The following is an 11176-nucleotide window of genomic DNA, read 5'->3' as shown; positions in this document are numbered from 1 at the left end:
TCTGCTTGGCACCTGCCACTGTCAGAGATTGTTATGCCAGACTAGACCAGCCATTGGTTAGTTGTCATGCAGTAATTCTTACAAATAGCCTGACTTACAAATAGAAATAGGTATCGGATCCTATCCTCCTTCTTTCCCCAGCTGCTGTAAAACTAAACAAGGTTTATGCTACATTGGTGTCTCAACTTCTTCTGCAGATCTTTGGAAGAATATTCATAGAGTCATAGAGTTTAAGGACAGAAGAGACCACTAGATCGTCTCGTCTGATCTCCTGTATATCGTCGGACACCAGCACTACCCAGCTCCACACGCTAAACCCAACTCTCAGCTGAGGGCTGTTCTGTGAGTCACCATGGCTTCCACACCTCCTCCAGGCTGCAACAAGAACATTGACTCTGACTATTATTTACTCTGTGACACTGAACAAGCCTGGGGCATCGTCCTGGAAACACTGGCTACAGCTGGTGTCATTGTCACCATCAGTTTCATGCTCTTGCTACTCATCTTCACTGGTAAGGTCCAAGACTCCACCAAGCGAAGCATGATCCCTATCTATTTCCTCTTCCTGTTAGGCACCCTAGGGATCTTCAGCCTCACTTTTGCTTTCATCATTAAACTCAATGTCCGGACCGGCCCCACCCGCTTCTTTCTCTTTGGTGTCCTCTTCGCCCTCTGCTTTTCCTGCCTCCTGACCCATGCTTTCAACCTTGTCAAACTGGTGAGGGGGAAGGCCCCCTTTTGCTACCTGGTGTTGCTAGTTATTGCCATTAGCCTCACTGTAGTGCAGATTATTATAGCCATAGTGTATGTAGTCGTCACAGTGGCCAGACAAAATATGAACTTTACTCAGATGAGTCCAGAACAACGCAATATGGACTTTGTCATGCTTCTGATCTACGTGCTCCTCTTGATGGCGCTCACCTTCCTGGTCTCCATGTTCACCTTCTGTGGGACATACAAAGGCTGGAAGAGGCATGGAGCACATATCTATGTCACTGGCCTGTTCTCCATAGCCATCTGGGTGGTGTGGATCACCATGCTCATGCGAGGCAACCCAGAATTAAAGAAACAGCCCATCTGGGATGATCCTGTCATCAGCATCGCTCTGGTGTCCAACGGATGGGTCTTCCTGATGATGTACATGGTGCCTGAATTCTGCTTCTTCACCAGCCCACGCAATCCTGAGGACTACCCTCCAGAAAACTATTCTTGCCAACCTAAACTCATGAAGCAGAGCTTTGGAGTGGAGAACCAAGCCTATATCAAGGAGGAGACCACAACAGGTATGATGAAGTGTATTGTTATATAGCATCCCTGCTTGCAGTGCCATAGAATGCAGAAGAGAGAGAGACAGCACCAACCATGAGTTCGAAGGTATAGAGTGGTTTTAAGAAGGGATTTGAAGACAGTAAATGAGGTAGGAAAAGGGAGAGTTCCAGATGGATGGGGAAACCACAGGTGAAAGAGAACTTCCCAACCTGGAGAGAGGGAAAGATTATGGACAAGAAGGAGGCTAAGAATGGGGGAGAGGAGCGAGCGAGCAGGAGATTACATGAATATCAGGACACAGAGGTGATCTGGGAGAGACCCTGTTGAAAGTTGGGAAAACCAGAAGAGTAAACATTCTGGGCAGTTTTTTTGTTTGTTTGTTTTTCACTAGTATCAGCATTGGGGATTTGCAGAGCTATCCAGATCACTCTGGTAAACTGTTTCTCCCAGTTCTGATCTAGTTTCCAAGACCCACTTAGAAAATAAAATTATCTGGGGGTGGGGGAAATCTTTTCTGTGGGAATTTCTTTTACAGTGGCACAGGGCCAAATCACATGTCAGTTCATGCTTCCCAGGGCCAAGGGTAAGGAAGTGATCACTCGCAAGGTGTGGATCTGCTGGTCAGAGTACACTCATGCCCTGGATGGCAGACTCCCATCGCAGTCTCCCAGGAATGTATTAGGGAAAAGACATGCCCTCCCACTGAACACTTCAGTGGGGTCATGCATGTGTGTGTGTGTGAGGAGCTCTGGGGTGGAGGGCTCTGTTGAAGTCTGCATACGGGAGGATTTTTTGTGTGTAGGGATCTGGGATGTGAGGAGGACAACAGCTATGGAAGAAGAGAGAGTAATTTCAATGCCCCTAGCCCTACCATGTCCTTTTACTTAAGATACTTCCTATCAGTCTCTGGTTGATAAGAAAATGGGAAACGGTAAAATCACCTGTGGAATTCACACTCTTCCTGCCTGCTGGTTACCTAGAGGACAGTCAGAGGCAGTTCTCCATACAGCACTGGGCCCCCTCTGTCATGGTGTTGTCATGGTGGCACAGTGACACTTACTGTCTGCCTTCTTCTCTTTTCCTTTTTTTTTTAGGCCCAGGATACAACGGGGACACACGCTACGTCCCACATTCTGCTCACTTTCAGATGGAGGTAAAGTCATCCCTTCCTTCATCTATTTCACCAGGGAAATGGGATGAACAGGATGCTTTATATGAAGCTGCCTTCTGTATGGGATAGGCAGAGCTGGGCAAGCCCTGGGGCTGAGGAATCTTTGGTGGAATTGGGGTTGATGTGTTCATTTGGCGAGAGGGTGGCCCTGTCTGAGTGAGGCTGTGGTGTATCCCCGCTCACTATTCATTGGCTATTGGGAGTGGTAGTGTAATCAATCCTGGGCAGGCGAGGGGCTCTCCCTAAATTGTGTAACACATAATTTTGGTGACTGTCAGGGCCCACTACTCACCCCCTTGGAACGCTGAAACAAACATGCAAAATTAAGGACCCACCCATCCCTAATGCAATGTGTAACTTACGGACAGCTCCCTACCTGCCTCAGTGAAAACTCACTTTCCCACCAGGGATGATAGAATCTGTCAGAGCTGGGCTAGGCCTAATAGTTCATGTCTTAGCCATACTCCCTGCCCTGCACATACCCTGCCCAATACAGGATTGTTCTCCATAGTCTATTCTAGAGTACTTTGTCCAGTCCTGTTTCAAAGGGCTCAATAAGCAATGTGGCTTCTGCCATTTCCCTTGGGAGACTGCTCCACAGCCTAACAGCTTGTGCTCTCGGGAAGTGTTTCCTGATACAGTGTACCAGGTCCCCTTTTACTCATTCTCATCCCATTTACTCTTCTCCAGCTCTGATGTTTGATCGCATGATTGTTTCCTTTTCAGAGCCTCAAACCCCAGCAGGAGTTCTCCATCCCCCGGCCTAAAACCTGGGTCAGTCCGTACAAGAATTACACCGGCGGGCAAGGCACAAAGTAACAGCCCAGTGATGAGCCAAGAGACTACATACAAGCAGTAGGGGCTCAGGGAAAGGCCATTGCTTCTATCCTGCTAAACAGAGACAGAACCAGACTGATAGGACTGCGGCTGATGAAAGGGACGGGCCCTTTTTCTTCCCCACCTCCCTTTGGCTTTACACATGCAGCACTTTAATTCCCTTACATTCATCCAGCAGAGCAATCCCCCTGCCTGCCCCTGTTCACTCAGTTCCCTGCCCTCAGTCATGTGACTGAGCTCAGCTGTTCTTGTCCAGAGGCAGTGGGTTCCTGATAGCTCCAGAGCTTCCTGCTGTAAGGCCCAGGAACCTTTTCAGCAGAGACTTTGACCCCAAGCCACTCAGTCCTGATCACCTTGGCATTCTTGTGCACACTGCCAGCTGGTAAACTAAAACAAGCAGGAATTTTCAGCAATCACCTTCCGACTGCCTCCCCACCCAGGTACCAAAGTCTCATGTATTGCTGAAAGTACCTGACCCATACAGCACTGATCCACCCAAGCACTGCAGTTTCTCCCATCTCCAGTTCCATAGCACTGACTGACAACTAGAGCTGGCTGGCAAAGAGAATTTTCTTTTTCTTTCTTTCTTTCTTTCTTTCTTTCTTTCTTTCTTTCTTTCTTTCTTTCTTTCATCCCAACTTTATCCCCCAATAGAGCTGGTTGGAAAATGGCCGGGGGGGAATTAATGAAAAGTTTTGGGGACATTATTTTTCATTGAAATTTTGAAACCTTCCACATTTCCTGACCAGCTCTCCTAACAGCTCCCTCTGTAGACATGCTGCTCACCACTGATTCCCAAATTCTGCCCCCAAGACAACCTTCCCAGCACTGACCACCAGCACCCCCACATTGCTCCTTCCCAGCACTGATTCCTAGTCCCTAGAACTCTGATCTTCCTAACCTGATTTCAGTGTCCCAGACCTCCTTTCTGAAATTGACTTCTGGTTCCTTCCAGTAGTGATGAGTCTGCAGAGTTGACTCTTCCTGGAGTCTGCGATGCATTTTGTAAATAGTCTTGTTTGCATTTATATATAAATACACAGACATCTCCAAGTGAACGGGCTTGGTATGTTAGTGGCTGATGATTCTATATTTATTTAATACTTTGTATGCGGAATATTTAATAAAAGCCTGGCTCGCAGAAACTGTCATTCTTCATCAGTGAAATGAACCTTCTAGTGCAGTGGAGGAGTAGGGGCCAGTATTTGTCATTTGTGACACTCCATGGGTTGTAGTGAGAGAGTTGGCATAAGTCCCCGCCCTGCTCCCTCTGTGAGGCAACAAGCACTGACCCCCTTAGGAGTTGTCATTGTGGATCAGGGTCAACTTTGTAAGGTGATGCGCTGTTGGAGAAGAAGATTTAGTAGTACTGGCTTCTCTGTGCTATTGTTCCAGACGGAAAAGGCGATTCAGATTGCCCGTTGCCCAAGAAATGAAGAACTCTAGAACCAGGCCCTACAAGACATGTATGCAGAAGGCTGCAAGCATTGCAGCTTTGGATGTGCATGTGTGTGGGTCTGGATTATATTATTTGTGTCTTGTTCCACACTGAGCACACTGTCAGAATGTAACTAATAATAAATAAGAAGAAATAATAATGTGTATCTATTTATTTCAGTTTATAAAAATGCACCTGTCTAATGCTCTGGGCACATGTATCATATTTATTGAAAAATCTACAGACTGCGGCTAGAAGCCAATGTCCTAATATGCAGAGACCTCCTGGATTCCCCATCTCCACCTATTTACTCAACCCTAAACGCAATCCTATGTACACTCACACTCTTGAAAACACCTCAGGAAACAAGTAGGCCTTGCAGTGTCAGCTGAAGTCAACAAATTCAGGCTCTGGAGAACCAACAGAAGAAGCAAACTCCACAGTAGTGGACTCCTCACAGTTGCCTCCTTCTCTCTAATCCCCTCACAATTAAACCAGGGAGCTGTTATCTGAAGCACCTCAGATAATCTTAATTTCTGTGGTTTTAAAACAAAGGTCATGTCTGCATTAGCAAAATTCAGACACGTAATTCACAACCAGCGCTAACTAGCAATGGTGGAAATGCTAATGTAAACCAGTCTCAGGTGTCTAACCATGGTCAGAGCCCAGTCTACACTAGCATTTCACCTGCTGCTTTCAGCAGTGGAGTTGCACTAGTGAAGAATCACAGGTGCAAATGTTGCTAGTGTTGACACACTTGGATAGACGTGTGGTCTCTTAAGGAAACCAGGACATAGCCCAATTAATATTTTATTACTTAAAATAAATACCTGGAATTGCACACGGAAACCAAGGGTTGTCAGAACTATGTGCGTGTGAAGAGTGAGTAGGTTAGTAAGTGTAGAGAGAGGGAAACCAGTTAGAGATTATAGTGTGCTAGAATACTGTAAATACATACAAACCAGGGAATTGCACAGAACCTGCCTGTTTTATAAAGCCAGCCTATCGTACAATTTAGGACCAAGGACAGTCGGCAGAGCTTCACATCATGGGCCCAGGACATCCCGGAACCAAGGAGAAGAAGGGCAGGGTGGTATTCCCAGCACTCATGCAAGTGCTGGGAATACAGTGCAATGGGAATAAGAAGAGGCGTTACAGGGCTTCATGCACACGTGTAATAGGTGCAATAAAGACTGTAAGTTTGTAAGGCCATGATTTCTGTGACAAACAAAAGCTGTGACTCATAGACTTTAAGGCCAGAAGGGACCATCATGATCATTAAGTCTGACCTCCTGCACATTGCCAGTCACAGAACCTCATCCAGCCATTCCTGTAATAGACCCATAACCTCTGGCTGAGTTACTGAAGTCCTCAAATCATGGTTTAAAGACTTCAAGTTACAGAGAATTCACCATTTACACTAGTTTAAACCTGCAAGTGACTTTCAGAGTTTTGTTGTCCGTTTTTAATTAGCTACAGAGCAAGACTTATCCATGTGTAAGCAGTGTCAGGGTGAGCTCCACCCTGACATCTGGTGGTGAGGTGTGGCAAGTTGTGGAAAAGAACTTCAGGGGCTGATCTTATTTGCATAGGCACACCCACCCCGCCTAGAATGAGGCCAAATGGTCACTTTTGCTGCTGTGGGATCCCCAGTGTCTCTGTTATTGGGGCAGGAAGAATAAATTGTTATTACCCTGATTATGGGAACTGTGCTTGGAACTGTACTTGGCCTTTTGTTATGATGGAGGGACTCACCATCAACTAAGTGGCACTCGCTAGGCAAGGGTCATGGGTTCCAAAACTTTGTGAATGGAGAGAGGCTGGGGACAAGTATTAATACTTGGTGGCATGGGCCCCCTGGTGGGGGCCTTACATGCTAATTGCACTTCATCCTCTTTCCACTGTGGAATATCAGAGCTAATTTTGATTCTATTAGAAGTCTAGTTACAGGCTGCTGAGCTCACTTTAGGCTGACAGTGCACCAGCACTGGGGCTCCCCTACTACAAGCTGAATTCACCAAAGAGCTGAACTGACTAAGAGCTGAAATCACTGAGCGTTGTGTTAAGTAGTGGGGGAGCCTGAAGATATATTGTGGAGCAGTTTGCGGGATGGCTGGAGTGCCTTGTGGACAGGCTGGTGGAGCAGTCGTAGGACGGCGGGAGCTGCTGGTGGGACGTGGAGCAGTTTGTGGACCAGCTGGTGGAGCAGTTCGTGGGACGGCAGGAGCTGCTTGTGGGCTGCGGAGCGAAGGAGTTTGTGGGGCAGCTGGCGGAGCAGAGCGAAGGCCTATGGAGCTGTGGGGTGGTCAGCTTCAGATCATGTAAGGTGCCTCTTACCCCTGTCCCATCTCCACCCAGGTTGGGAGGTAAAGCTCCGCAGATAAACTTTCGAACTCTGGGGCTGCCCTGACCAGGGACAGAGACTTTTGGGTCATTAGACTTTTTGGACTTTGGGTGATTTGGGGTTGCTGGACTCAAGAACCAAAGGGAAAGGGGCATGCCCCAATTTGCTTGGGGTGGGTTTTTTTGCTCATGGGTTGTGTTAGGAATCCTGTTGGTGGTGTTTCCCCAACATAATGCCACATTGTTTCTATCTGTTATTAAAAGGCTTTTTGCTACACTCAGACTATGTACTTGCGAGAGGGGAAGTATTGCCTCTTGGAGGCGCCCAGCGGGGGTGGTATATATTTGTCCCAGGTCACTGGGTGGGGGCTCGAGCCGGTTTGCATTGTGTTATTGGAATGGATCCCCTAGATATTGAACCTGGCCCTTGTTGCTGCCAACTCTGACGGGCAGAAGGGTTACACATGGATTCCTCACTTATCCATGTCTTAATGATCTCTGAGCTATCTGGGAAAGACCGAAATCTCTGACTAGTCTAGAATGCAGCCACTCACCTTCTATGTGAGATAGGCCAGACTGAGCACATCAGATCTGTGCTCTACTCTCCATGCTGGCAGTCAATCAGCTGCTAAGTGAAATTCAAGATATTTGTAGGTATATGCAAGGACCAACATGGATGAGGCTCTACATTACCTTAAGTTCTAACCCCAACCCTCCATGTGACCTACAATCATCCAGAATGATGAAACTTGATGTCTCATTGCTGAAGCTGGCAGGTGAAGGAGTTAGGTCATTCTCAATAACAATCCGGGGCCTTTCAAATTGGCTCCTGCCAGAAAAAACACTTAAATATGATCCTAGACATTTAGAGTTGGAAGATGCATCTCTTTCCACTGATTAAGGAATATAAAATCCTGGGAGCTTAGCTGACTGGCCTGGTAATCAGAGAGCAAGAGAGAGTATTTGTGCATTTGTCACACATTGAGCTGAGCCTTTAAGCAAAGTTTACACCCTAGCTCTGACTTGTGCCTGTTTTCTTCCCAGATCAAGAGAATTCTGTGACTTGTAGTCCAGGGACCACTGTAGTTGTAGACCTCAGAGCAAGGCCTCTTGGGAAAGGAAGTGAGTTAAAGGATAGCCACTTTTCTCACTCTGAGAGTGCGTCCTGGAGGGAGACACTGCACTGGTTGTTGGAGGAACTGCAAGCAGAGACAAACGACTGGGAAAGGATAACCCAGCACATGATGGTGTTTGGTGGACAGATCTTGGAAGGGATGAAGAACCCTGGAGGAACGGAGAACTGCTTCTATCCACTTCCAGGTATCAAGGGGAGAATAGTTGAAGGTGCAGGGACCTTGGAAGAAAGGCCTGACAGAGACATGGAGACATTTTGGCATTTATTTTGGACTTTGTTTAACCCTAAAACTGGAGGACACTTTACTTTGGTTGAGGGCTAAACAGGAGAGGGAAACTGAGGCACAAAAGAGGGAAACTGATGCCAAAGAGGTAAGCAACCCTCTTGTTGCATAATGGAAGACCTTTTCTTCTGTGAACTTGCAACACTGAGGAGTGTCATCTAACATGCAGCAAATAACTCAACAACCCATCATGAAAGGTTCTACTGTTGTTAATGGTAGTTGTAGCCAATGGTCAAAGGTATCAGGTATATTTAGGATGTAGAGGTGAAATATAAGTATTGATTAATGTTGTAACAAAGGGCCGACAAGCCTCAGCCCTGTAAGATATTTAGCTTTGCCAGATGAGGCCATCAGACTTGGGCTAAATTAGCATAAGTAAATTAATAATACACCTGCTGAGCTTGTGTCTATGTCTGTGATACGCCGAGTGTCTACGAGAGATCAGCAGCCACCCCAAGATGACCGGTGGTAGATGGGGTGAAGTGTTAAGAGACTGCCTTAGGGTAAGCACCTGTGACTATGGTGATAAGGTGACACAAATGTTAATGAGTATCAGGGGAACTAAGGCGTTAGTCTCTACAGTGGCCGCAGTACTCTTGGGGAAAGACTGGCCAACTCTATTCCCCCCCTTGGCAGGAGTCTTCAAAGGAAAGCTCTGTAGTCATAGAATCATAGAATCATAGAATATCAGGGTTGGAAGGGACCCCAGAAGGTCATCTAGTCCAACCCCCTGCTCGAAGCAGGACCAATTCCCAGTTAAATCATCCCAGCCAGGGCTTTGTCAAGCCTGACCTTAAAAACCTCTAAGGAAGGAGATTCTACCACCTCCCTAGGTAACGCATTCCAGTGTTTCACCACCCTCTTAGTGAAAAAGTTTTTCCTAATATCCAATCTAAACCTCCCCCACTGCAACTTGAGACCATTACTCCTCGTTCTGTCATCTGCTACCATTGAGAACAGTCTAGAGCCATCCTCTTTGGAACCCCCTTTCAGGTAGTTGAAAGCAGCTATCAAATCCCCCCTCATTCTTCTCTTCTGCAGACTAAACAATCCCAGCTCTCTCAGCCTCTCCTCATAAGTCATGTGTTCTAGATCCCTAATCATTTTTGTTGCCCTTCGCTGGACTCTCTCCAATTTCTCCACATCCTTCTTGTAGTGTGGGGCCCAAAACTGGACACAGTACTCCAGATGAGGCCTCACCAATGTCGAATAGAGGGGAACAATCACGTCCCTCGATCTGCTCGCTATGCCCCTACTTATACATCCCAAAATGCCATTGGCCTTCTTGGCAACAAGGGCACACTGCTGACTCATATCCAGCTTCTCATCCACTGTCACCCCTAGGTCCTTTTCCGCAGAACTGCTGCCTAGCCATTCGGTCCCTAGTCTGTAGCGGTGCATTGGATTCTTCCATCCTAAGTGCAGGACCCTGCACTTATCCTTATTGAACCTCATCAGATTTCTTTTGGCCCAATCCTCCAATTTGTCTAGGTCCTTCTGTATCCTATCCCTCCCCTCCAGCGTATCTACCACTCCTCCCAGTTTAGTATCATCTGCAAATTTGCTGAGAGTGCAATCCACACCATCCTCCAGATCATTTATGAAGATATTGAACAAAACCGGCCCCAGGACCGACCCTTGGGGCACTCCACTTGATACCGGCTGCCAACTAGACATGGAGCCCTAGGACTAGGCCATAGTACAGCAGTTGTCGCTGCTTCCTCTGGCTGTGTTCAGACTGTTAATCCTGTGCTGGGGAATCTTAGGTGTGACGTCACAGAGGCAGGAGTGGCAAAAGCTCCCTAAAAGTGTGGGGCGGGCACCAGTGCCTGAGACCCACTGAGGCCCCGTGCCTCCCCCCTGCCCCTTCCCCCTGAGGCCCTGCCCTCATGCCGCCCCTCCCCCCGAGCCCACCTATTCCCCCCAAGACCCCACCCTCGCGCCACCCCTTCTCCCTGAGCCCCCTCCCTTGCACGCCTGCACCGCCTCTTCCTGCGAGGCCCCACCCCTGCTTGCTCCTTTCCTCCCCTCCCCCACATTGCTTGCCCTTATGGCTGGTAAAAAGTGATGGCGCCATGGTCCGTCCCATCCCCCTCCCCACCCCGAAGCATTGTTTCTAACTTGGCTAGGGAGGTTCAGTTAGGATTCAGGCTTGGCGCACAGAAGATGAGCCCTATGGGTTGACTTCAAAACAGGAAGGTGAGGGCCAAGTCGCTAGGGCGATGGAAGGAGACTGTGTGGGGAGAACCTGAGCTGCTTTGTAATCCTCAGGAAAGGAGGATTGGAGACTCCATTTGCACAGCTCCTCCCTGATCCAGTGAAGGAATGGTGAGCACCAGCTTGTGTCCAAATTGTCTGTGTGAACACACTGCAGGAGGTGTTCGGGATGAGCTGAGAGACAACTCTGCGAGTCTAGTCTCACTATGCTACATAGTTCCATTGCAGAATCTATTTACAAGGGGTTTCCTGCTACAATTCCTGCTCCTGTCTCTACAGTTTTTAAATAATTCCCCTTAAACTAAAGTTACTAAAGCAAAAACATCAGTAAGACAAAACCATCCTTCAAAGAGCCTGCCCTCTTCACCCTGTTCCCCATTGCAAGGCCTGTGCAAAGGCCAGGAACAGTTGCAGACCCTGCACTCAGGGCGCAGGATGGAAGCAGTGCTGCAGGCCCTCTTCACTAGCCTGCAGAGCAGGCTG

The 11176-nt window shown here is 47.8% G+C and overlaps 1 protein-coding gene across 1 annotated transcript; it reads left to right on the top strand.

The window, feature by feature from the left end:
- Window positions 1–247: 247 nt before the first annotated feature.
- GPRC5A (G protein-coupled receptor class C group 5 member A) lies at window positions 248–3831 on the top strand. The gene is made up of 3 exons (XM_084617644.1): window positions 248–1283; window positions 2364–2422; window positions 3167–3831. The coding sequence occupies exons 1-3, from the start codon at window positions 353–355 to the stop codon at window positions 3257–3259; spliced, it is 1083 nt and encodes a 360-aa protein (XP_084473770.1). The 5' UTR covers window positions 248–352; the 3' UTR covers window positions 3260–3831.
- The last annotated feature ends 7345 nt before the right edge of the window (window positions 3832–11176 follow it).

The sequence above is a fragment of the Lepidochelys olivacea genome, assembly GCF_965140295.1.
Source record: "Lepidochelys olivacea isolate rLepOli2 genome assembly, chromosome: 1".
NCBI classification, from domain to species: Eukaryota; Metazoa; Chordata; order Testudines; family Cheloniidae; genus Lepidochelys; species Lepidochelys olivacea.
This window is presented reverse-complemented; position numbering and strand designations above follow the sequence as displayed.

What these genes read in the sequence shown, in the direction of transcription:
- GPRC5A (XM_084617644.1), top strand. Translation starts at nt 353, where the DNA reads ATGGCTTCCACACCTCCTCCAGGCTGCAACAAGAACATTGACTCTGAC. An exon ending in CAAGGAGGAGACCACAACAG is followed by an intron (nt 1,284 to 2,363) that starts GTATGATGAAGT and finishes TTTTTTTTTTAG; the next exon opens with GCCCAGGATACAACGGGGAC. An exon ending in CTGCTCACTTTCAGATGGAG is followed by an intron (nt 2,423 to 3,166) that starts GTAAAGTCATCC and finishes TTTCCTTTTCAG; the next exon opens with AGCCTCAAACCCCAGCAGGA.